The sequence below is a fragment of the Haemaphysalis longicornis genome, unplaced genomic scaffold, assembly GCF_048455015.1.
Source record: "Haemaphysalis longicornis isolate Haplotype H1 unplaced genomic scaffold, Haemaphysalis longicornis Haplotype H1 scaffold_6, whole genome shotgun sequence".
In the NCBI taxonomy this organism is placed as follows: domain Eukaryota; kingdom Metazoa; phylum Arthropoda; class Arachnida; order Ixodida; family Ixodidae; genus Haemaphysalis; species Haemaphysalis longicornis.
The window spans coordinates 145,215,202-145,241,577 of record NW_027526407.1 but is presented as its reverse complement, the minus strand read 5'-3'; the positions used below and the strand labels follow the sequence as shown (position 1 = coordinate 145,241,577).

The window sequence follows — 26,376 nt, the reverse complement described above, 5'->3', positions numbered from 1 at the left end:
CGGATAGACGCCGGCTTCATAACGCGAGGGAGCCAGGTGCGATTCCGGTAGGGAAGCTTTTTTTTTTTTTTTTTTTTTTTCACTTGGCGTTTTCGCGTTACAGACACCATGAATGAGATTACTAAAGCTTAGCTTGAATAGAAAAGCACAAGTCAGACACGGTGGCTTGTGATCCAGCTCATATAAATCAGCGAGCACAGTGATAAGCGGTAAGGCCCTTTTGCGACTCTGAAATCCCCGCAGGCTATACGTACCAGAAGCTTCTCTGTAAAGCGCAGTGCGCACAACGCCGGCCGTTGATGTGCTGGGTGGGCGCATTCATCGCACGTCGAAGCTCAACAGGTGGGAGAGAGGACAACACCGGCGCACAAAGGCAATTGGTCCAGACGACAATAGCCCGCTCGTTACGCGCGACGAAGCCACCTCGCCGGAAGGAGCTACCGCGCATGCGCAGGAAGTGAAAGTGGCGCGAGTTGTGATTTGCATTCATCAGGAAAGAAAACGCTGTTTGCGCTGAATAGCGCCGCGCGCTTCGGGTAGAGTAAAGGAAGACCTATTGTTTTTCGCGGTGTGCGAACCTCAGAAAAAAATAACGCGAGCGACATGCATATTCACTTGGTTCCTTAATTGGTTAATTACGCCGGAAAAAGTCAGCAAAGGAGAGAGACAGGTTGGTAACGGTTGCAAACGCGCGCAGTCCAAACAAAAACGTGCCGTCCAATGTCCTGTCGGCAACCGCGCAGTATTTTTGGTTTTCATCGCACAAACAGTGCGACAATATGTTAGCGAAAGTCGAATAATGAAAAAGAATTTTTTTTCGCTTTTTTTTTTTTCAGTCAGAAGGGCATACGTAGAAGGCTGCATGAGAATGCGGCGGCCTGAATACAGAAACTCCGTTTGTTTCCACTTAAGAACGAAAACAAAGCGTTCCCTTTGACTTTTAACTATGAGTGAGCGCTAAGGTGACGAAAATCTTCGCTGCTTCCAGCGGTGTCCTCCAAGGCACCACAAAGACAAAATACAACGCTGTTGAATTTGGAGGAACTGGCCTTTAGGAACTCACTAAGCTTCATCCCAGCTACTAGAGACGTTTTAACAACAACAACAAAAAAAAAAAAAATGGGCCCTTTCCCTTCGTCGGCGACCCGGCTGTTGCAACTTGCACCTCACATGGATTTGCGAACTCGCCGTTGAAAGTTCTCCGTGTCTGGCAGGCCCGGATCGTTTCGTCCGCAGGCTCTCACGTCTCTCCCAAAGTGGACCGCATCAGCACGTGCGAGGACCCGCGACAAAGTCCAAACACTGCGCTCGCGTTACGGGCTGTGCGCCCGGAATTCGATGATAGCTCGATCGGATAGACGTCGGTTTCATAGCGCGGGGGATCCAGGTTCTATTCCGAGCACGGGAAGCACTTTTTTTTATTCCAATTTGATTTGATCCACAATTAGATCCGCAATCGGTAGCGCACAATTAGATCCGCAATCGGTAGCGCATCGGTAACGAACAATCGGCCCGTACAATTGGTAACGTACAATTAGTAGCGCACAATTGGAAGCGCACAATTTGTAGCGCACAATTAGTAGCACGACTGGTAGCACGACTGGTAGCACGATTGGTAGCGTACGATTGGATGCTGTCCCGTGCCGCTCAAGGTTTCGCGTGGCCCAGTGGCTAAGTTGCCGGTTTCACGGCGTAAAGGTCCCAGATCGGTTTCTTGGACCTCCCTAGTAAGCTCTTTTATTTATTTTATTTTTTTGTTGCTTCGAAGTTTGTTGGTGCGACGGACGGATTTGTGTCAGCCTAAACAGCTTTGCTGTTAAGAAAACGCCAGAACTATAAAATAATTTTCAAATTTCGCGCCACCGTGACGTACTATGGGCATGAATGACGTAATATGGGCCAAAACTAAGAAGAAATTATCAATATGTTTTTTAACTGCACGTTAGCATTAAAGCGATAGAATCAAGCGTAACAGAGGCCCCACTGCAATAACACCAGTCATGATTTATGGACGTGGCTATTACGTCGGCGGCCGGCGATCGCACAAACAAGACTGTGCGAGGTCACAGAGAAATCGCCGGAAAGTGGCGGAGGACACTTCACCTGTTTTCTTTGATTGATTGTAGGGTTTAAAGCGCCGACGCTACGCAGGCGATGAGGCGCGCCGCAGTGGAGGGCTCCCGATTAATACTGACCACCTGGGGATGTTTAACACGCGCCGAAATGTCGTACACACGGGCGTTTTCGCTCTCCGCCTCCATCAGAAAAGCGGCCGCCGCGGCCGGGAATCGAACCCGCGTCCTCGTGCTCGGCAGCGCAACGCCTCAGCCACTGAGCCACCGCGGAAGGTAACCTCTTTTCCTTACTATCTCGATTGTATGTGATCAAGTTTGCGGTAAGATCAGCACCATTGTTATCTGGACAAAGCAGTCTTTTTTGAATAAACCACTTTCATGGCCCTTTTAGTAGGGCAATTCGGCCGTAAAAATCAGACAAGGAAACAGGCAGGGTGGGAACGGTTGAAAACACTGGTAATCAAAACAAAAACGGGCCCTGTAGTGTCCTGGTATAAACCGCGCAGTATTTCTGGTTTTCCGCGCACAAACAATGCGACAATGTTATGCAGAAGGCGAAAGTGGAATAACTGAAAGGAAAGTTTTTTTTTCTACTTCTTCAGAGAAGGGCATACATTGAGGGCTGCGACACTATACAGAGACCTGAATACACAAACTCCTTTTGTTTCCCCTTAAGAAGCAAAACAAAGCGCTCCCCTGTAATGTTAATGTGACGAAAACCGCCGCTGCTTCCTCAAGTGTCCTTCAAAACCTGCGAACAATTGCCGGTAACGTGGAGTTCGCGCTTGGAGCTTTTGAGCTTTGTATTTTTCACGCGTTTATGATTGTAGCGAGGTCGGGCGGCTGGCCACGCAACACATTCTAAAGGGACTCTGAAGTGGGATTAAAACAATGTGTAATCGCTTTATCAACTACAAGTTTGGAGAACGCAGGAAATATTCTTAGTTCCCGGTCATTTCAGGTGCCCTTGTTCTTATTTATATATTTATTTTTTACAGAGAAGTGCCCCTCAGAAGAGCTATTTACCCCGCAGAAACTTCCTCTCCGATTTAGCGATGTCAGCCACGACTACACTAACGGAAAGAACCAAGGTCACGATTTAACGGCCCGCTAAGGCGCAACAATCGCAAATTAACGCTACAAGCAACACGTAAGAAGTAGTTATTAAAAAACTCTGCCATCCCTTCTTAAAAAAAAAAAAAGAATTGCAAGAAGGGCGAAAGCTCTCGCACATAAAAACTACGCCAACAGTGGAGCAACATTCGCCAAAAAGTGCGTCAAGTCGATCGTAAAACCTTCAAAGATCCAAATCGCCAACGAAGAGCGAACCTATGCGACGATTCCTCCCGCATTAAGTAAACGCATCGCCGAACGCCCTAAATGTATACCGATACGTGGCTTACGAAATAAAGGTGTATACTATTGTACTCCTCATTCATGATCGGCACGTGCGTTGTCTTATATGGAAGCGTTCTTGTTTCGCGATTTTCAAATTGCCGTTTTGACACAATGGAAGTCCGGTTTCACGCACGCGCAGTGTGTGTCCAGAGATCCTATCGGAACTTATCGGTCGACGAACCGGTCTATGGTGAAATGCATTAGTATTTCGACAGGACGACATCGGTCCCCCCCTAAGAAAGCTTCCGCTTTAAAAATCCCGAGGGCTCAGGCGGCGTCAAAGCGAGCGCCAACCGGCAAGGTGCCACAACCCCGAACTTGGGCGGTCTTTTCGACAACTTTACCAACAACAACAACCACTGCTCCTGATGACGAGGCCGACTTTTGGGTATACACTGTTTCGGTAAAGCACACTTTTCGGCGTACAGCAGTTCGAATGCGTTTAGTGGAGCGGAGCGGCTTACAGCGGATTTCAACAAAAGCCTCATTGCGCTCGTCGCCCCTTGACTGAATGTTGTAACCGCCTATCCCTTGCGGCAATAGTAAAGAGGCGTTGACACGCTAAAGCGGCCTGCTATATCGCGTCAGACCCGTGCGAGTTGTTGGACGGCTCATTATTCTTATACAAGCAGAGAGAGCTCATTAAAACCTGCGGTACCGATTAAGAAAAGAGCCTACTATCATGTATGATTACTATTGTTATACCAACGAAGAGCAGGAACACATAAAATGCATTTTCTTCTTTAAACTGGGATGATGTTAAAGAGATTGAACAAAATTGTACCAGAGTGATGGATTGCAGACTGTCTGTGAGAGAGGGGAAAAACCTTGTCTGTCCCTCCCAGCCCCGTCCCTGGGGTAACCTTCTAAACCAGCAATAAAAATACACCCCCCCCCCCCCCCACCCGTGTTTTCCCGCCATGGTAAACACTGTCCGTCCCCTAGAGGTCACCCTCCCCTCTGCCTCTATGGTACAGTTGACTCGTATACGCTTTTATAGAATAGAAGAACGCCGCTCGCCGATATTAAAATTTGTCTCCGAGCCCCATCGCCTTACATTTTCGACGGCTGTAGCGTGTCTCGCGCTCAATTCGTCTCGAACAATGCGTGCTTCAAGACACAGAAGACCGCGTCTCCACGCGCGAGGGGACCCAAAATGGTAACGGGACACTTCGAGCATTCAAAACGCAGTGCCGGCGCTTCATTGTCCAGCCGATCAGTTCGAAACGGTTTCGATTCTTCGCCTGGTATATCGGGAGAGCGGCAACAAACGAAGCGTGGTGCCGCCGGAGGGGTTGGCGCCTTCCTCGCCCGCGAGCAATAAATAATAACAGCTACGCGGGGGGTCCGACCAAGACACACGAAAGTCGTTTTCCTCCGCGCTCCTTTGTCGAGGCGCAAGACGCTTTGTACTCCAGACGAGGAAACGTTTTCCGCAACAACCACTTGAGGGTGGAACGTAACGACGCTGCCCTCGGTTCGTTGCAACAAAGCGAGGGGGAGGCATCGAAAGAAAGGCAGAGAGATGAGATAGGGAAATCGTGACACGCGAGACAGCGCTGGGCCGCGTTAAGCAGCGTCCGACACCGCGAGATCACGCAGGGAACAAAAAAGGGTGGGCGGGGAACGATTTCAAGTTCGCTTCGTGAATTTCAGCTTACGAGTGCATACGCCTCCACAGCTTGGGGTAAAAACGAATGACGTAGGCGGCGGTGAAGTTAAACGCGGAAACCGACTGTACCATTTGGCGATTTCGAGAGAGAGAGAGAGAGAGAATCAACTTTAATCGAGCCCATTAAGTGGTTAGTGCACGCAGGCACCAGATGGGGTGGAACCTTCTTCGCGGGTCCCATATGCATCCAGCAGCTCCTGGCCCCTGACTGCCAGCGCGAGTTGGGTCGTCAGGTCGGGGCTGGACAACAAGGTCTCCCATCGCTCTCGGGGATTGCGGTTGGGGAAGTTGGGGGGAAGGGGTGGATTTCGAAGCACTTTTAGATGCGACTGCATCTCATTCATTCACTCGCCTTGTCCCTCCATACGGCGTTGTTGTTGTCCGTCCACACCCCTCCCCCATTCTCCTCGCCGCGCGAGCTGCGCTCTCCGCCGCTCACCCCCTCTCCTCTCCGATAGCGAACACTCTCTCGCGAGGGTCATTGGATTGGATTCGATTTTGTTGGGTTGGCTTGGCTTGGCTTAGATTGGATTAAAGTGGATTGTGTTGGATTGTGTTGCGTCATAGCCGCGGTCGTTCCAGCACCGGCGTTCCGATTTCGATCGATGCGTTGAATGGAGCCTAACAATTCTGCTATCGCCCGCGCAAACAAGCACCGATCACTGTGATAACAGGAATGCTGGCACCACTGAAGACAAGGCCGCGTGTTAAATAAAGAATACATCATACGCGTTCCACACACATTTCACGCAATTAGAGAATCAACCCAACGGAAACACCAAGTGAACCCCCAAGATACGTCGCATCTCTAAAGGGTTCCCCTCGCGGGAAGGTGGGGTAATTTTCTTTTTGAAGGGGACCCACCTGCTAACATTCATATGGGACTTAAATTTCATTTCGCACGGGCTTAAAAACCATCGTGCACCAATACGCTACGTTTTACGAATACATACACATGTGCACAACGGCCTAGTTTGCTTATTTGAGAAATATGTCACTTCTGTACTGGAATAAAAAAATAAAAATCTCGCATGGTAGACCGCTGGCGCCACGTAATGAAAACTATATAAACTAAAATGCATTTCTTGTTAATTGCTTATTTCAGTAAAAATGTTATATTTTCAAGAGAAGAAAACTAGGCCGTTAAGAACATTTCCATGCATTTGTAAAACTTTCCGTATTATTACACGATGATTTTTAAGCCCGTGGGTCGTGAATTAGTAAGTTCCACAGGAAGGTGGTCAGGTGAGAGTCCCCCTTAAGCAAAGCATATACGACTGGAGCTCTACATGATGGCCACATGGACTCCACATCGCCAATTATGTCGCGTAGAACTCGCCGTTTAACGAAATTAACCTTAGTGACGTCAAAAACTTGGAAGCTGCGTTATGCAACGTATTACTCCTCGGCGCATAATATTCGGTTCGTCCGGTTCCTATTTCTTAAGAGCAAGTGAATGCACAGACGTGGTCGTACTGTTCATGCGGTTTGTCGCGTGCTCATGCTTAATTTTTCAAGCGCCTCTCTTTTAATTTTCCTCTTGTCGGCTAATTTGATTGCTTGATGACACTTCTTGATTATTTTGTCAATGTAAACTCCCGTCTTGGCTGTACGCTGACAGTATAAAATTAAAAACATATTTGATGCACAGACGACTGGAATCTTTTTAGTGAAGAAAAGGTCAGGGTAAACGTAGTAAAACAAATACTGCTTAAATTAGCTGGCTACAATTAATAACGTATATGTGCAAGACTGTGAGTAGGCATCGCGAGACAGACAGACAGACAGACAGAGAAAGAGGGAGGGAGGGAGGGAGGGAGGGAGGGAGGGAGGGAGGGAGGGAGGGAGGGAGGGCTTGCAGAGTGCCGGCGTCAATGTGTAGATTAAAGCCACCTGGCGGTTTAGGCCCATTATAAGCCTTATTCGCTCTAGCGGTGATAATTTACGGGGCCCTAATGAAAAGTAAGATATCCCTAAAAAGAAACGCGTTCAATCAATGCATTCTGCCGGTGATGGCATACGGCGCCTTACGAGACAACCAGAAAGCAAACTTAGATCCCCACAACGTGCTATCGAGTGAATAATGATAGCAATAGAAGAAGCCATTAACTCGATAGAGAGACGAAATAAGAAGAATCGGAGGCAAAGATTGGACTCTGGCAGCGCCATACCAAAGCGGGTGGAGGTCAATGCGAGGCCTTCGTACTGCAGTGGACCTAAATAGGTCGTTGTTGTTGTAATGATGATGATGATGGTGACGACGACGACGACGACGACGACGCTGTCTGGCCGCCTATGCCTTATGCGTCTATGCTGTAGGACGGTAACCACACGGTAAACACCAGGAACTGTACGGAGATCAATGTCCGCGTCCTTGGCCTCAAATTGCGCTGCTTTTCACACAATGCGTGTCTGCGCCCAACTACGCGAGTCCATCCTTCACGGAGGTTTTATCGTAGGACGTTGGAAGCTTGTCAGCCGAAAAGGCGGTCAACAGCTTTGCGGAGAACTAGTTAAGTAAGTTAGACGGACGAGGCCAGCTAGACGCGCCGTTTTCCTCGACTCTTTCAGCGCGTACAATTATAAATGCGCACGCAATTCTAAGCTACCCCTTAGCTAGCAGGAAATAGCTTCGGCCTCCGGCGTAGCACACTCTTTCCTACTTTTCATTTCATGTTTGAACCCTTAAAGTCTTGAGGGCATTACATTAGTAGGGAAAGTGTATATCACGCACAGCAGCAAAAAACTGTCTACGAGTAAAGAAATAGAGTGGCAGCTAAAGCAGGAACAATAAAAAAGCACAGAGGTTAATAAGAAAGCGCCAGTACATAAAAAAAAACAGACAAAGAAAAGACGGTGCTAAAGCATGAATAAAACACCTTGAACGTTGATATGTTCATTCGTTATGTGAGCCCGGTTAACAGAAAATCGATAGTTTCAGTTTTTTGCGAAAAACTTCCCGATCTGCACATGACACTATGTCATCGGGCAATGCCTTCCAGAAGGATATTGCGTGTGGAAAAGAAAGAGGTATTCATGGATGACGTGTGACTGTTGGCACGTGCAATTAGATACTTTCACTGGGGAACTAAAAAATAAATAAGTAATTTTCACCTCCGTATTTCCTTGTTCAGTGCTTTCATCACCAGGGTATAGATTACGGAACCCTCCATCAAACTTAAATTGCTGCTAAAGCCAAATAACGCGTAGTTAGGGCGAGTCAAAATACAGTAATATATATATATATAAATACAGTTTCTGCGCAATCTTAGAAATGCTCTTTCTTTTTCGTAGGCAGCAGGCAGCAGGGACTTTTGGCTTCCCTAACACAAATCCCGTTATAAAGAAGCTACACGGCAAGGACATTTCGACACGCATACCTACATAACTTCCGCACCCCGCTTTCAATACAAGTGGCATCCAGGTCCAAAGAGAAGTGATGCAGACGTAATTATTTAGATAAAGCACGCTACATTGTACCGCTTCAGCGTTTGCGTCATAGACACAATGAGCTTATTATTTCCTGAGCGTATCTCCATTGATAGGCTGTAAAGAACTACACGAGCTCCTTCTCTGCATGGCACTTTTCCGCATACGAATCGAATACAATGAAGGGGGGCGTTTGGGTCTCATTTGTGGCAACATTGAAGGGAGATATGAGGTAAAACGTTTTGGGGGAAATGGTGAGCCCAGAAGGGCGGCTCAGAGAGTTATGATGATTTACGCTCCATGAAGACTAGGGTTTTATAAGCGATTCTAGGACACCACGTCCCACACATCATAGAAATAATTTAGTCGAAATCTAAAGCTTGCATAGCAAAAGTGAATTAGAAGAGAGAAAAAAACATTCCGCACGTATCTGATTGCTTCACGGCGAATGTAGTAAAAATTACACCATCTTCCCACGTGGGAACCCTGAGGGGATGCAAAGCCGTGGAGTAGTAGCGTGTTAATTGGTTGTTAGAGTAAAGACACGTGTAGTAGCCTATTAAACGTCTTCTATATTTATCGAGTAGTTGGGAACGCTTTGCGGCTTCTCGTTCTCGAAGCGAGGAATCCGCTTGACGTTCGGCGTCGCGAGCTCTCCTCTGTGCAGCCTTGTCTTCAGAGGTGCTCGCGGTTCTGACAGTGTGCTGGCTGGCGATAGTTGAAGGTGTGCCAGCCAGTTCACTGACGGAATCGTTGGCGTCCATTTCCAGTCATCGGACGGCGCAGTACCGAAGAAGTAACTGAGCGGAGCGCGGACGGGGTTTATTTGCAGAGAAGAGGGAGTGGAGAGGAGGAGCAGCGCGCATGCGCGTGATTGACCAGCTGGTCAGGAGAGGGGAGAAGAGAGAGAGGCGTTATCACAGCTGTTGTGGAGAGGGGGAGAGGTGCGGACGCCGGACGACGGAGGGTCGACTAAGAGATGCTTTGCATCTAAAAGATGATATCCATCTGCCGCCCTATAGGGTGCCCGGATGCACCTTTCTGCACCTGCCTCGTAATACCCTCTACCCTTCCTCTCCCCCTACCCACCCCCGCACTGTTTTCCACCCTTCCCGCCCTACCCCACAATAGATGAAATTGAAGCCTGCTAAATTACACTGAACTTTCTCACGTTTACACGGCTTCTCTTGGCCCCTTTACTTTCCATTTTCTCTAAGAAAAGCTCGAGAAGACGCCATTTAAGACAATAGCCTTCCTTTGGCTACCCAAACGCGCAAAATTTGGCCTACCTGCCTGTCCGGCACTCGATTCAATCAACCAGCCACAGGTTGGAGCAATTGTTGAACAAGATCTGTGTATACGCAAGACTGAAGCCACCGGCATGGGCCGTACATGTCCATGGGTCGTGCAGGTTCACTTTATGCAGCGCCAACGAAATCTCAGCCGTGTTTGCAGCAAAATGTCAGTACATGGCCGGTTTTTGCGAGAGCAAACGAAATAATTAGCGTTAAAAAAACAAGAACAAGTTACGCGATTCCAAACCAAGAATGTAACCTTGGCAAGAGCGACAGCGGAGAGGAAAAGTCGGAGGGGTGGGTGGGGGAGAGACGAGAGGCATTTACGTTGCAGTAGCGGCAGAAGACTATCGTCTTTAGGCGACATTTGCAGCGAGGCGAGCAGCTCCGCGGCCAATTATTTTTAGCCGCGCTGTGTCGTCGCTGAGCTGCTTCGTGGCCGTGCTGTTGCGTGCTCTTTCGTCGTGCACCGCTTTGTCGCCGCCCCGTGAGAACGGCTTCCCGCACTACCCATCACTTTAGCTGAAGTGGCTGATGCGGCCCTCACGAGGGAAAGCGAATGCCTTAGCTTATTTCTGGCCTTGACGAAAAAACAAAACCCGCGCACGCGGCCTTTCCGAAAGGTGTCTGGTGCCGCAGTGCTGTCAGCATAGGAGCCTAAATATCTCCTAATGAACTGCGGGAAAGAAATAGAGAGAAAAAGAGGTCATCTACTGTCCCACCTCTAAAGAAAGATGTGTGTAGAAGCTCTCTATTCCGCCAGAATTTCATTTGGTACCTTCACCCCTTTCTCAGCCGCGTAACTAGCGGTAACGCGGCGTAACTAGCGATATTCTCAGATAGAATGTACCGCGTAACTAGCGATATTCTCAGCCGCGTAACTAGCTAGCGAGCAAGTCAACCGGTATCATTCGCCCCATTGACGCACACTGCAGTTTGAAACGAAAGGCTACAGCGTAGTGGAATTGGTAATAAGAGCCCCTCAAAACTCGTCCGCCTAGAACCCCGCTCTTGAAACCAGAAAACCTCAACCACGCAGCCACGACGAAAAAAAAAAGAATTGTTTTTTTCACAACGGCTGTACGTGAGTAGCCTCCCCGAGCAGAAATTCCCCTCTCGTTCACGGCGGGAAAGGCAGTACTCTCGTACACTACACGAGCCATTCACTATGAGAAGAAGCGTCGTTGGCGAAGCGACGAACGACCAGCCCACTTAGCGCGCTCGCGCGACCGGCCGAAATCGAGAGGAGAAAATTGTTGACCCACCGCTCCGCCGGCGACCCGGTTCGCATGGGCCCGTGTTTCTCGGTCAGCGAGAATCTCCACCACTGTGCAACAACAAGAACCACGGTCCGCGCACGTAGCGGCGGCGGCCACTCCCTGGGTCGGAGAGTAGCGATGGCATCAGGCCGCGAAGAAGAATGAACGCGGTTCGCAACGGCGCGCGATTATGCGCGAAGGCACGGGCCCTGCCGATGAAGAAACGACGCCGGCTCTCTTGGCGGACGGAGGACCCAAGCTCTCGCATTCAGGTCTTCGAGCTCTTACGAACCAGCCGGCCAGAGGTGTGCCCCGCACCCAGCTAATTCGCGCGTGCCAACCCAGTGTAGAATCAGGGCAACCGCGCTCTTCGTATACCCGCATTTAAATAATAACCCCGTCGAGGACGCCACCACGAAGTTCACGTGCGCGGCTGTTCGTCGAGCATTAGAATAACAGCCCCGTCGCGGACGCCTTAAATGAAGTGTACATGTGTGTGGCTAATGATTACCGCGGGCTTGGGTTGTCGCTGGAGAATTTGTTGCAGTTTATTTTATTGCCAAGCCTCATGACTTATTCAGTGCACTCGAAAAACGACAATGACGGACGCGTTCGCAGATTTGCATTCATCGCGAGCTCCTCGCAACGGGGATTAGTCTTCGAGAGCAGCTTGTACCCGACACGCTTACATTGCAAATAAACGACCGTGCGGTCGATTCACCTTTACGGGGATGAGTGCGCCAGATATGCCTCCAAACTAAAGGCGTCCAAAATTGGTTAGGAAGCAGTGACTGTCCGTCCTTGTAGCGAAAAAATGTTCCCGCTGAAAAGGAAGTCGCACAGCATCGCTGAGGATGCAAACATCGACGTAGGAGGGAACGAATGAAGCCGATGCACCTACCCTGTACAATGAGAGCTAACAGTATAAATAAAGACTACACGTCAGACGGCATTACTTTCCACACGAAACGTCCTATTTAGATATGAAAGAAGTTTGTAGACGAGTGATTGAATCAAAGGGGCCATGAAGACTAATAGCAACTTCATTTAATTTGAAAAAACAGGCCTTTGAAGCTCACTCAGCGCCATACCGGCTGCGAGATACGTTTTAGGGGCGAAGCCCCTTAGGGGCTGTTAAAGGCTGAGGCAGTTGGCGTCTCCTGCGGTCGTCGTAATCGTCGTCTCATGCAGTCACGGTACTAATTGCACTGTGAAACTCGTTTACGCGTCGCGCTAGAATGTAACGCGCACTAAAAAAAAAAAAACACTGGGACAGACTTTTACGCCTCGCGCTAGAAAGCTTCGTGTTTCAGACAAGAGACTTTTACAGCAAAACTGTATACCTGTACCCCCCAACGGTTTCATCTCCGTTGGAAAAAACGCCAAGGCGCCAGGAATACATTTATACGCTGCATGCTTCGCTCCTCGCCAGGTTTGACGTTAGTAGAGATGGCCCGAGATTTTTTTTTTTTCCGAAGAAAAAAGTATTGCAAAAATTTTGAACTTCGCGCTACAGTGACGTAACATGGGCAAGAGTTACGCGATATTGGCCAACTGGGCCAACACTAAAAATATGGCTATCAGTGTGCTAACTGCAAGTTAGCGATCCAGTGATACGATCAAACGAAACGCGGGGCCGCATGGACGAGTCATGCTTCTTGGCCCTATTTTAGGTCGGAGGCTGCCAATCGCGCAAACACGATTCCGTGACGTCATAGAAAAGTTGCCGAAAGTTGCCAGGGTGCCGCCAGTTCTTCGTTTCTTTCAGTCCATATTGTTTCACGCGTCTTCTTTAGTATCCAGTTTATTTGTACGAAGTTTCCGATAAAATCAATACCATCGTTATCGAGACAAAGCAGTATTTTTAATGAACTAAACTTGCATGTTGTCTTCATGGCTCCTCTAAACCCACAATAGATAAAGGCGAGCCGTTACGTATTAACCGATGTGTCGAAACAGCAGGCAAGGACTCGATTGAGTGCGGGGTTTAACGCGCCGACGCAACGCAGGCGATGAAGCGCGCCGTAGTGGAGGGGTCCGGATTAATTTTGACCACCTGGGGATCTTTATCGTGCGCCGAAATCTCGTATACACACGGGCGTTTTTGCATACCGGCCGCCGCGGCACAGCATGCAAGGACATCGAATACCATAACGCGCCAAGGTCTCTCTTGAGGAACGGTGGTACCCCCGAGGTCTCATTAGTCGTAACGAGAACTATGACAATAGCGGACCACAGAATGCAATTTTACTCGACTGCCTACCAACATTCCCTCTCCACCACCAATACAAAACTGGCCCTACCACCCCTCGTTCCGTTCCCCGATAACGTATGGTCGATACAGCGCTTTTTCTCGTTTTGAAGTTCCCGCCAAAAGAAATACTGTCAGGATGAACAGAAGACGCATTCACAGTATTCACAGGGCGTAGCCAACGCAAAGAGCACCGCGGCGATAGCGAGTAAACTGTCCTCAAGCCGACCGAGCAATATTTGTGATCCCAGCATCTGCAAGCATCTACAGTTATATACCCACTTCGTCGTTTACCAATATGTACGCTAGCGTCGGGCAAGAATATTTTTGAAAAGTTGGAATATAGGCACCCATTTCCACTTGAGGCATCACGGGTTAAAGGGACACTGAAGTGAATTTGTGAAGCTAGTGTTTTTGCTTGCACTGCCTAGGCTGGCTCAAATAAACACACTTTTCGTCGTTTATCCGGGCGATAAGGCGGTATAAAGCCTGAAAGAAAAAAAAAAAAACTATCGCGCGCAGTTTGCGGCGGCTGCAGTAACAACAGTGACGTCAGGTATAGGTGCTACGTATTGGACGATGTGCAAGATTAGCATTCAAACCAAGTTTCGGTTCCGGTACTGTAAAACAACATACTTGGCATCCGACGCTATCATTGGATGGGCGCATTCTCGATATCTCAGTAACCGGCATACCGCACTTCTCCCATGTTGTAGGCTGTAAAATGAGTCAGATAAGCCTACCAGGACGGCTGGGAATCGTGAGCCGAGGCCTACGTAGTGGATGAACGCCCTCCGCGTCACCTTAATTCACAAACCCCATGCTCCGTTTACTCTTGAAGCAAAAACTTAACGTTCTAGTCCAATCGAATCATTTTATGACAATAAGAAATAAAACCGCTATCCTCAGCTTTATAGCATAATTTAGTGGCACTCGAGGGGTATGCCTGAATTTTGAATTCTTCGTGGACGTTTAGTTTTTGTCATGGCCTAGAAACTTCTGGCAAAGACTACACGTATAACAGTGATATCAGCAAGTTCGCAAGCCCGCCTCGCGTACGTTCCCGTCACTCAATATGTTGTTTTCACTAACGTGAAATGTGACCCCCACCGCCTCTCACGAACGAGCATGACCGTGATCACGTTCTTCGTCACGATACCGCCTTAGTGAGAAGCTTCTCATGATGATGATGGTAATGATGATGCGTCGTGACATACACGCACCGCGATCGTACGCCACGAGGAATTAACGGACAAATTGCTGCCTGGAAGAAGCCGCACAAATTCCTGCAATAAAGCTACGAGAACTAATGATGCAGCGTAATTAGTTCGAAGAGACCCGCCGCTTTGCAAAGCATACCAGAAAACCTTGTACCTGACATTGACAGATGGCGCTGCGGCGATACGGATCTCACCGAGCTACTGGGATAACATATTCACGTAATTAAGGAAATTCTCCCGCTTGTGAAAAGTCGCTTTATTCTCGCTGAAGGTCTACGTTCATGAGACTTTCTGAAGACTCTGGAAACGTATAAAACGAGAATCCCCGAAATGCGGACTAAAAGCTACGGTCGATTAAGGGGGGAACGTGACAACCAGAAACAACAACAACAAAAAAATATCGCGGTCTACCAAAAGCAGCGAGGATCAGCAGCGGATTGCTGGCTGCGCTGTTCATGATCGCATGCCCTGATTCATTACAGCAAAGCTGCATATGCCTCGGTTTCCACCTATATTGTGCGTGGATAAATCGGCGTAGACAGGAAATTTCGCAAGAGCTGGTGTATTCTGTTTATTTTGAACGGCTCCTGGTGTGGCGATTTTGCCGGTGTTTCCCTTGTCCAGCTTGAAGCGCTTACGCAGCGACATTTTTTCCAGTGTTTTTTCTCGTATAAGACCGCGCACACCACCCCTTGTCCTGTTGTTTTTTTCTTGTTTTTTTTTTCTCCTGAACCTATAGACTTAATTATTTCTTCTGCTGCACTATTTTGCATTAGCCCATTGATTACCACAGAAAAAAAAAACTCTTCTTGGCCAATCCCCCTATGTGGGGATTGGCGATTTTTTGGGCCACCCCAACCAGCTTGCCCGTTTATGCGTGCACGGGTGCTTCATACGCTCACAAGGCATGCCCGTTGTTCTGGCGGGAGATTTAAACGTGGACGTCCCACGGCCCGATGCGACCTGACTTCCACCCTCCGTGGACGAAAGGTTTCGGTAGATATGTTGTACACGCAGCAAGGTGCCGACGCGGGAGGCAAACGTACAGTCCCATGCTTGTCCGCTTGAATACTAAGCTGGAGTCCTTCCAAGTTTCATTCAGCTGATCAGCTATTGAAAGTATGCTCAATAGCAAATTGTCTCTACAATACCCTTTCTTTCTCTTGAAATCTCTCCTTCCCCACTTCCCATGCGTAGGGTAGCCAACCGGACTGTAACCTGGTTAACCTCCCTGCCTTTCATGCACTGTATTATCCTTCCTTACAAACAAACGTGTCTTGCTTCGCGCCCTTGGACTGCGTCTAGTTTCGCTGCTCATCATTCTTCATAGAGTGGAAGGGCACTGGATTTTTACCCTACTAGTAGCAGTGTGCCGACTGCAGGCGCACACGGCCTCCTTGCCCTTTGGCGGGAGTAGAAGTCAACGCCCCACCACCGCCCAATGCTCGACCGAAATCAGCCTCAACGCCAGAGCTGGGCCCGCCGATGACGCATGCATACCGACCGCAACAGGTAGACATTTCCCGCTAAAAATGAGCCGCCTCAGTGGGTTAATTGGCCCCCGCTTGGGCACCAACCCATTAACTCGCTTTCCTCCTGTCTTTACAGTGCGGAAGCAGACAGGGCAGCTCTGCTGTAGGCATAAAGCAAAACAGCATAAAGGAAATGGACAGCGGTGTGGACGCGGCGCGGACGCCCGATGGCAAACTTTAGCACCGGCCACGAGGCGACAGCCACCGACAATTTGCGCTTCTCGTCCTTGAATGGAAAGCGGTGGGAATTAGGTCGCGAAGATAACAAGAACCGCTTTATTTTTTTTCTTTTGAGACTTGGACGTTACGTCCGCATCACGTCAGTTTTCGTCGGGATGGTCGCTGCCCGAGTAATAATCCTCCACAATTACTCGTGACCCTCCTCAGCAATGCCGAGGAAATTTTTTTGGAGCAGAGAAAAATGAAGAACCGTACAGCAGCGCGCTTGCAATTTTATGTTCAACGCGGAGAATGTGCACGTTGCCTACGATGGTACTGTACGAAAAAAAACGGTGCACATCGATTGCACGTACGGCGAAGCTGGTTACCATGTTTGCTGTCATCGTCAATGGGCGATCCGCCAGAATGAGTAGACACGGATTAAGCCGGAGCGTCTCCGCCGTAAGCTGCTTCTGAGGGCTCACTAACTTTTTTGCTTCAGCTGGCTTAATGGCAGACATCATAACATATGTGCTTGCATGCGACCTTCTCCGGGTTAGACTGCGCACTGCCGCCCAAGAGCACTGGAACGTCTAATCCGAGCTTCGGCAGACAGCATTGACGTGCTCAGGCCTGGACGACAAGCTCCGGCTGGCGCAAAGGGCCGTTGATGCCGACGCCCTCAAGACATCTTGGACTGAGGCCGCCACGCCGAAGCTTGAAGGCAAGCACATTTCTTATCCAGTGAACAAACGTTTATTCTCTCCTTCTCTCTCTCCTCATATAAGCTGACACTGCCATTGGCCATTCCCCCCGCGTGGGTGCGTGAGGTTGTGGAGGGCCTGAAGTGAATTGGCCACTCCATCCACTCCTCACGCACTCAGTGCACACATGGTGTCAGTGAGGAAAAGGCTAACCGGCGTTTTCCCATAACTGCGCATGCTTACCCTAAGTAGTGTACGTTTCTCGGAAGACTGGACACCAAATGTATGTACCCTCTAGCGACACCGTTCTACGTCCACTGGTACTTCGCAAGGGCATTATTCTAATAGCCAACCCGCATCGAGCCCACATACGGCATACTGCGTGCCACATGCTGACATTTGCGACGACAGCATGCTGATCAAAACTAGTACAACAGCGGTACAACACTAGTGCAACATTGATACAACACTGGTGCAACACTGGCTTAAACGCGCCGTCGGACGAACAAGCGCTTATCTCGGTGCCGGCATCAAAGTATGAGAGGGCGAGGAAGGCAGACGGGATTCGGCGGGTCGGCGCTAATGTGCTCTCGCTAACCACAACTCTGTCCTCTGCAGAGTCCCGAACAATGGGAACGGCAAACGCCAGTGCAGAAAACAAGCACGCTTGCCGTGCACATTGCCCGCCGGCGAACTTTGCCCCACAAGCCGGCCAATCTCAAGCCAAGCCAAGCCCGTATGGGAGCCGCGCACGTGTTCAGCCCCATGCAGTTTCATATACCAATATATGCTAGAGGGAAATCTGACGCCATTGTTTAGGGGAACCGCGCGTTAGCGAGCGTGCCGTCGTGTATTGGGTGGGGACCTTCCACTTGTCCTCAGCATGGCTCATGAAACAGGCTCAAAAGTTGCCCATGGCTGCAAAAAAACAACTGTAAAAAATAATTTGAAGTTATTACATTGTAGAAAAGTCGGGTCCCAAAGGACTTATTTGTCAGAGACTTTTCAGAAGCTTCATGCAAGGCGTACACGAAAAAGAAAACGTTACTCTTTTCTGTGGATTTTGGATTCAGGAGCGAAAACAAGCCACAGCACTAGCCAAGTCAAGTAGGCGAGGAACGCTGCTAGCGGCACGCGATTGCAGCGCCAGATTTTCCTCTGGCACATATTACAATGAAACCATGCCGCCCGCCGCCGATCTTCGCTCCACAAGCCGGGCCATCAAGCCAAGCCAAGCCAAGCCCGCAAGGAAGAGACGCGCATGTACGCAGCACTGATACCGTGGTCGGTTGTAGCCTTAGAGTTTTATACTAATATATACTAAATCGAAATCTGTCGCTGCAATCGCATGCTGTCGTAAGCGCCGCCACGGCAGCTTTAGAAGCGTTCCTCTCGGTTCCACTTGGCTTGCATAGCCACGTCTCTGTTTATCGCTCTTGCAGCCAAAATCAACAAAAAAGGGCAACATTTCCTTCGTCATCGTTTCCCATGAAGCTTCTGAATAATTCCAGGCAAATAAACCTTTTGCGGCTCCCCTTTTCTATTGATAAAGCAACCTCACGCAACATTTTACCTTATAAATAAGCCACAGACAACTTTCAAGCCTATCCACAAGCCATGCCAAATACGATGGAACGCTCCCACCAGGTACACGACGGCACGCTCGCTCCTACAGACACTAGCGCGACATTTACATCTAGCATATATTAGCATTAAACTCTATGGTTTTAGCCCGGGCAGCAAATGAAGCGCTGGTTGCCGAGAAGCAGAAGCCTCTTCCGCGCTATATATTCACTTCACGTTGCCGCTCGCAAATCTAGGTCTTAGCAGGCATACGGTGTTGATTCTAAACATGGCCGCGAGACCACTCCCCACGGGCGAGGAGAAAAACACGACAACAAAGAAACATTCAGTGTGGGAAGACGTATTGCGGAGCCAACGCTCTGACGCCGCTAAAGAACGACACCGGGTGAAATAGGGTGACCTGCAGCCGGCCAGGCAGCCTGCGATCGACGCCTCGCACACGCCGCGTATACTGGTTAACGGGCCGCCTAAAAGGGGCCGCTTGGAATTCAAATTGGGGCTGCACGTGCAGAAGCTGAACCTGAGCCGCAGGAAGTGAGGACTAGCGACTAATTTTAGACCACCCGAGAATCTCTAACGTGGGACCACACCTCTTAGCTATAAGTAGCACCTGATACCTCGGGCACCAGTTATAAGAGCCGAAAAAGATCATTAACTGTATCACTTCGCCGAAGCGATGGACCCGGATGTCCAAGCGCGCGCACGTTTTGAAAAGAGATTGCGCTTAGTGCTCGACATCGTCCACTGTTTTCTCACGCAGTCCGTCGTCGCTGCAGTAATCTATAAGCAGATGAAGCCCACAAAATCAACAAGGAAACGACTTTAGTCACGTTCAAAATACTCGCCGTAATAACGCGCTCTTTGCGGATTGGCCAGAAGAGGACCAGCCGGCTCAAAAACGCCCGTGTGTACGAGATTTCGGAGCGCGTTAAAGATCCCCCTGCCGGGAGTCAAAATTAATCCGGAGCCCTTCACTACAGCGCGCCTCATCACCTGCGTTGCGTCGGCGCGTTAAACCCTACAATCAATCAATCAATCAATCAATCAATCAATCAATCAATCAATCAATCAATCAATCAATCAATCAATCAATCAATCAATCAATCAGAACCAGCCGGCTGCAGTGATGCTGCGCATTGGCAATTTCCGTGGTGGTTCTTAAGCTTCGCCCGAGTACAGCAAAGTCCGTAGGTAACCGTCCTGAACGGTTTCGCAGAAACGGGACACACGGCTGAAAAAGTGCTCCGACGACAGATTGCAAGCACACGTTACAGACACGGCGGAACATTCAGATACATTACCGTATGTGCACTCGAGCGGATTCTTTTGAGCTTTGGGCCATTGGAACTGCACGAAGAACGGCTCTAAAACCAATAACAGTACGGGCGCGGTAATGGGACAACGCCAGTGGCCTTGGGCGCATGGGTTAGAGGCACATACAATGACCACAGTCAGAACTGTAAATGTCATAGGTCTGTTGGCGTGTGGTTGTTAACAGTATCCCAGCTTATGGAAGCTGATCATTTAAGCAACCACGTTTTAACCGGTAATTTATACACAGAACCAGCAGAAGTCCGGGAAAACCATTCTACGATTAGCGGTGCTCTTGTCGTTACGGGAAGGTCGCTCGATAATTTCCCTGAATTCCTGGTGTATACATAGCCCAGACTCCCCATAGTTTTCACGTCACGGTATGCAAACACAACGCCTGAAATTAGTTCCGGACACGTATCAGCCAGATGTGATCAATGCCTCCCGTTTCACTGAAAATGTAACATTTCAGAACATGCTGCCGGAATTGATTCAGCATGTCTTAGAATTGATGCGAAATCCCAGATGGGGCCCCATCCGTCTCCAAACCAGTCAAAGACACTGACCCGCGAGATAAAGCGTTCGTCGGATAAAGAAATAAACGCTTGTGAACGAACGTCTTCCAACGCTTGAGTAAACCTTCTTTTCTGAACGGACAAACGCAATACTGCACGCTTAATGTACCACATATACAGACCACCACGCTCGCTATGTTCAAACCACGACCAACTGTTCAAACCACGACCGGTCATGGTTCAAACAAAACTTCCTAAACCAGCTGTTTCTTTTGTGTTCCTGTCACACTCATCAGACATCCCTCGTATTACGCAGTCCTTGGATCTATCGCAGTAGGCGTAGCGAAAGGAACGCAAAACCGTAGAACAGCAACAGAATCACCGGAACAATGCCGCCCACGACGGCAGACGACCCACCAGAAGAGATGCGGAGGCCACCGGATCTACGCCTTTTACGTCGCATCCTTTTAGCCGAGGACGGCAGACAGTGCGCCAATCTCGAAAAAAGAGAAGCGCTTAATACCGCCCCGCAGATATCGATCCGCTCTCCAGACAGAGCACGCTGTAAGCCCATGGCGAATCCAGTTTCGAAAGGCGTGCTCCGAACCCTGCAGACGACGAGGCCGCGACTAGACGACGCCCCGGCCAGGCGCCGGTCGTCTGCTGCTAGGCGCGCAGACGACTTTCAATTTCGTCTGCACTCGGCGGCACGGCCACGCACGGGCTTTCTCAGGGTCACTACTTTATTTCTCGACTTTTCCTCGCGAATTCTCTCACACGGCGCCTAAAAAAGACGTGAAGGACGAGAAACGCGCGCATAAAAAATACATAATAAATCGTTCGCACCTGCCGCTGTTCGCACGAAAACTATGGAGGCCGCAAAAAAACCGAAAGTCAGGAGAAGGCTCCCACAATTAAAATTGACCGTGAGCGCCGGGAAAGAGATACGCAGAAAATTCGGGCGCCTCCAACGTCCATTACGTTTTCATTGTGTCTGGTCGAGAACAAGCACGCGGGGAGAAAAAAAAAAGAGAAAAACACCATCAGGGAATTGAAAGCGGTCACGATCGCCATATTGCGCGTGTCGTCACGATGTGGAGTGGTTTCGTCACGACGTCCGCGCAGTAGCAGACGGCAGCCACGCAGACGATCGTCCGCCGTATACGGTGTGCGCCGCAGACGGCGTGTACGATTGAGAGATCACGTTCGCTGGCGACCACGGACCATCGCTTTCTCCTTAACGGGGGGCGTGTCCCGTCCGATTGAAACAAACATGTCGGGGAGAAAGTGATCTTGTGCCTACTGCGTTACGAAAGCCTTTGTTCTTATGAGGCGTTAAGCAGGAATGCCCGTCGTTCCGGAATGAGCGGATCCGCCATACGTAATCGCGCAGTTCGCGCATGCGCTGCTATTTTATTGACACGAAGGACGGAGCGCGCCGAACGTGACGAAAAAAACAAATGGATGCCTATTTGCTTGCTTCGCTGCAAATTGACTGATTGTGGGGTTTAACGCGCCGACGCTTCACACGCGATGAGGCGCGCCGTATAGTGGAGTTCTCCGGGTTAATTCTGTCCACCTGGAGATCTTCAACGTGCGCTGAAATCTGGAACACACGGCCGTTTTAACAGCGCAGCTAAGTTGAGCAAATCGTAATATATTTCGTGTTCGCACTTATAAATACCAAGAAATCTCCGAGCGCGCACGTGAGTGCGGGCCCGCGGCTACCGCGCGGTAGTTAATAAAACCAAGAAAATGCCGAGCGTTCGTGTGTGCATGCCTCGCGACGACCGCCGAGCGTCCCGTGCGCACATTCGTGGAGCCAAGCATACCCACTCAGGGAGACTGGGCGCCATTGGCCAAAAAACAAAAACCTCCAGCGTTCGCCGTAAGCGTGGCAACACTTGCTGGAACGAGAAATACACGCCATAGCGTAGGCCCTCCCATCGTGATGTCCAATAATTATCACTTCAAAAAAAATGAAGGAATCTCACACTTATAGCAAAAAAAAAAAAAGACAGTGTAAAGGTCGTTGCGGCAGCTAACAGGAAGCAAATCGGCTGCAATCGCGAACTTGTTTAATTAAACCGTCGTTATGGTCGTGAAGGTTGCATACAGCTCCGCTACTTTCAAGTCTTACGCGTTAGTGTCCTTTTTAGGGCGGCGAGTTCGATCCACGCAATCGAGCCTTCAGGCCGGACACTGCATCCCATTATTTTTCTCTGTAAACAGCGCGCACACACGCACAGAGAGAGAGAGAGAGAGAGAGAGAGAGAGAGAGAGGCGGATGTGCTGTGGGCGCGCAGGCGTCCCGATGCGAAGGCCTACATACCGCTGCTCCCGCAGACTGCAAAGCTCATCCGCGCGTGAACATAAATTCACGCCTCATTTGCTTTCACACTCGGAACCCCGCACAGCGGCGGAAGGCGGGATCCACTTTCCCCACCGCATGCCTACCAACACTATCACGATTAACACGCGCCGCATCAAGCGCGGCGCCGTTACCTGCACGGCGCATAAACATGCGTCGCGTATTACGGAGGCGCTTCCGTTTCCGGCGTTCTCGTAATCCGTTCACTGTGTCCCTTGTTTTGTCCCAAATGCAGCCGCTGCGCGCTAGACTGTGGCTCCGGAACAAGCTTCGGTCATAGGACAATACGCGCTGCACAGAACGGAAAGCGACTTGTTCCCAGAACGGAACCGCCGAGCGAGTAACAGACAGTGGAATAAAGAGAGCACGATTAATGCGACACTTACGCCGGCCGGCGCTTTGCACGGGCCCCTGAAACACCGACGCTGGCGCTTGATCACAGCTGCTATGACACATTGCGACCGCGAAAAATGCACGAACATGTACACAGAGCTGTATACCCGCCGCGAGCAAGGAGTCATTCGGCGGGCCCAAATTTATACACTAAACACACCCACTGGGCTTCATTTATTCCAACGCACGCCAGACACTCCTGTCCCAATGTCTCCACACTGCCTTACTCAATCTATGCATGATCACACGCTGCGGTAATGCCCTTACAACCCTACACAACCCCACAATTTACACCAGAGATTGGCTGGCTGTTGCGGCAAAGCTCAAGGAACAACGGGAACTCATCATCAGAACCATGGGAACACATCATCAGGGCCCTCAGCGGCTGCCTGGACCGAGCGGCTGATTCGTCCTCAGCATCCCGTGACGCCTAAAGTTTATCCATAAAGTTTATATCTTCATCCGAAATACTCGCGCCTCAAGTGGTTCCATGAAACTTACACTGCGTGTAAAAGGAATAGACGGGCCGTGAAAACAAAATACAGGTTTGGTTCGTCAAAAAGATTGCTTCGTTCCGATAACAATGGTGCCACCCTTACAAAAATGGGTTCTGAATTTCTGTTGACGTTTCATTGAGTTCTCATTGATTCAACGGAAAATCAACAGAAACTCAATGTTCATTGAGTTTACACATTGAGAACACAACGGAATTTTCGTTGTGGTCCGCACAATGATTTTTCTATTGTGGAGTTCTTGTTGACTTTTTGTTGTATTTTCAGTGACTCATGGTGATTATTTATAAAATTGCAATTTTATCGCAATCTTCAAACGAATGGTCGAGATATTAAGGAAAACGTATACAGTGGCGACTCCCGACAGCCGTGCACTTTCCGGCGATTTGTCACGTGATCTTGTCTGTGCGGTTGCAGTGAGGCCTCTAGTTTCATTTGACCGTATCACTTCAACACAGATTGTTGTCATGTAGGGAGAAACATGAGGGTTTCTGAAATCATTTCTGGACGTTATCTTACATATTACAGAGCGAAATACTCATTTACAGTCGAACACGGATATATCGAACTCCAAAGGGATCGCGAAATAGTTCGATATATGAAAAATTCGATATAAAAAATATCTGTGACCTCAGCTGTGGCGGACGGCCACTTACCGATCGGTGCATTCAAGAATGAAAACTAATTCCGCAGTAATGACGCAACAGGATGCTTTATTTGCGTGAAAAGAAATCGCTGATCTTGGCCTGCTTCTTCGTCCTGTACATGGAATTAAAGACGCTGGTCTCGATATTCTCGAGGCTATCCAGGTGTGATAGCCCAGTTCCTCCCATGTCGCCGCAACTACGTAGAATCAAGCCGAACGCAGCCGCCAGTTCACCGGCGGAGTACGATCGTGTAGCCGCATCCTCGTCCGGACGATCCTCGCCACTCGAGCTATCAGTCTGGGTTCCTTCAACCGCAGCTACGATATCCTCGTCACCGACGCTCGCAACAGCCTAAACATTGCTGTCAGCGTTCACGAAGTCGCCAGCAGACAGTCCGGCTAGAACAGCAGCCGGGAAAAGGGACGACAGCTCGCGAAACGTGTCGTCCATGCCCTATTCGTCGTCGTCGCCGTCTTCGCAAGCTTCCGAATGTTCGGCCGTCACGAAGCCTGCCTTCCGTAACCAGTTTTCCACGCTCTGCTTTAAGCTGTTCCAGGCACCCGTCATCATGTGTATGGCCCCCAGCTGGTCAACTTTAATCTAATCTCGGTGCCCACGCGGAGGTTCATCAAAAGCCTATCGAGGAGTCGCCTCCTGTACCCAACCTTGAACGACTTAGTCGAGCGGTCGAGCGGCTGCAGCCTGGCTGTTGTGTTCGGAGGCAGAAACTTGAGCTCGATGTTGTCGAGCTCGCAGGTGGTTTGGTTGGCCGAGCAGTTATCCATTAGAAGGCAAGCGTGACGCTCCGACGAGCCCCGGCTTCTGTCCCTGTTGGGTTTCGGCGAAGGCACTAAGCGACCTCGGAAATCGGGGGTGCAGCGACCGCCGAAGAGCACCTTCCAGCTTTGGCGGTGTTCGATATACCAAATGTCGGGAAAAATACCGTTCGATATAAACGTACGAATTCCTATACTTTTACACAGAATTTTCAAGGGGATAATTCCTGAGTTCGATATAGACAATAATTCGATATACCCGTGTTCGATATATCCGTGTTCGACTGTATTTGAGAGTTTAGCTCCAACCTACAAAGGAGCTGGCTACTACACACTTTGGAGTAATTGAAAGGTACAATGGTTGTCTGTCTTAATGAACCACAAGGTTAGAATAAGTACATTGACAGAGCAACGGCTGAAAGATCGCATGCGCGCTCAGTAAACGACCTGTTATGTGCAGTACTTACGTTTTCATATAGCAGTAGTAAAAAAAAATGTCTCATAGGTGCAATGGAGCTGAACGAGTTACCAACGGCTACTCCTATCAAACTAAACAAGGCTGCATTTCCTCTTAATGACCCCTTTAAGAATACCGGCCGAAACGTGAATTGCTCGCACGTATAGGGAGGAGTTTTCAGGGGGAGAAGTGCTAACACTGCGACGCTCTAATCTATAAAGGAAATTTTACTTCCCAACCATGTTCAAGCGAAGAAGAGTGGGGCCACCTTCAAACTGGTAGCACTGGACACTAGAGAACGTATAATTTGTTCAAAACGCAACTGATAACAATCGCGTCATAGCGTACGATCAGACACGCAAACGGTCTTTGCTTGACTGAGTAGCTAATGAATTGCTTGCTACAACACACGCCGCTAGACTAACAGACTACGGCTAGACGACCGCTTAAGTGTTTTAATTGTTGTTAAATACTTCACACCAGTCTAACCTCGAACCAACAACTTCAATATTATATCGTAAATAACAGCAAAGTTGCACCGATAAAAGAAACGCGTATCTCCTCGGCAAGAGGGTATTACTGCGACAGTAAAATTAGCACAACTTTTTTAGGGGCGCAGCTCCTTAGGGGCTGGGGCTGTTGGCGTCTCCTGTCGTCGTCGTCGTCGTGATCATCTCATGTAGTCATGGTACTTACACACCGGGAAACTCGTTTACGACTCGCGCTAGAAGGCAACGCGTACTAAAAAAAAAACACCGGGACACTCCTTTATGCCTCGCGCTAGAGAGCTTCGCGCTTCAAAGACAATAGACTTTT

At 49.4% G+C, this 26,376-nt stretch overlaps 1 protein-coding gene across 2 annotated transcripts in view; it reads right to left on the bottom strand.

Moving 5' to 3' along the window:
- The window catches only part of LOC144141176 (growth arrest-specific protein 2-like), a 273,543-nt gene that overhangs the window by 100,115 nt on the left and 147,052 nt on the right, over nt 1–26,376 (bottom strand). Inside the window, exon 1 of one of the 2 annotated variants that reach the window (XM_077672735.1) lies at nt 255–333. The exons of the other annotated variant lie outside the window; for it this stretch is intronic. Coding sequence (XP_077528861.1) covers nt 255–318 — 64 coding nt within the window. The 5' untranslated portion in view covers nt 319–333. Of the gene's footprint in view, nt 1–254; nt 334–26,376 lie in introns of those variants that run through there. 2 annotated transcript variants of the gene reach the window in all.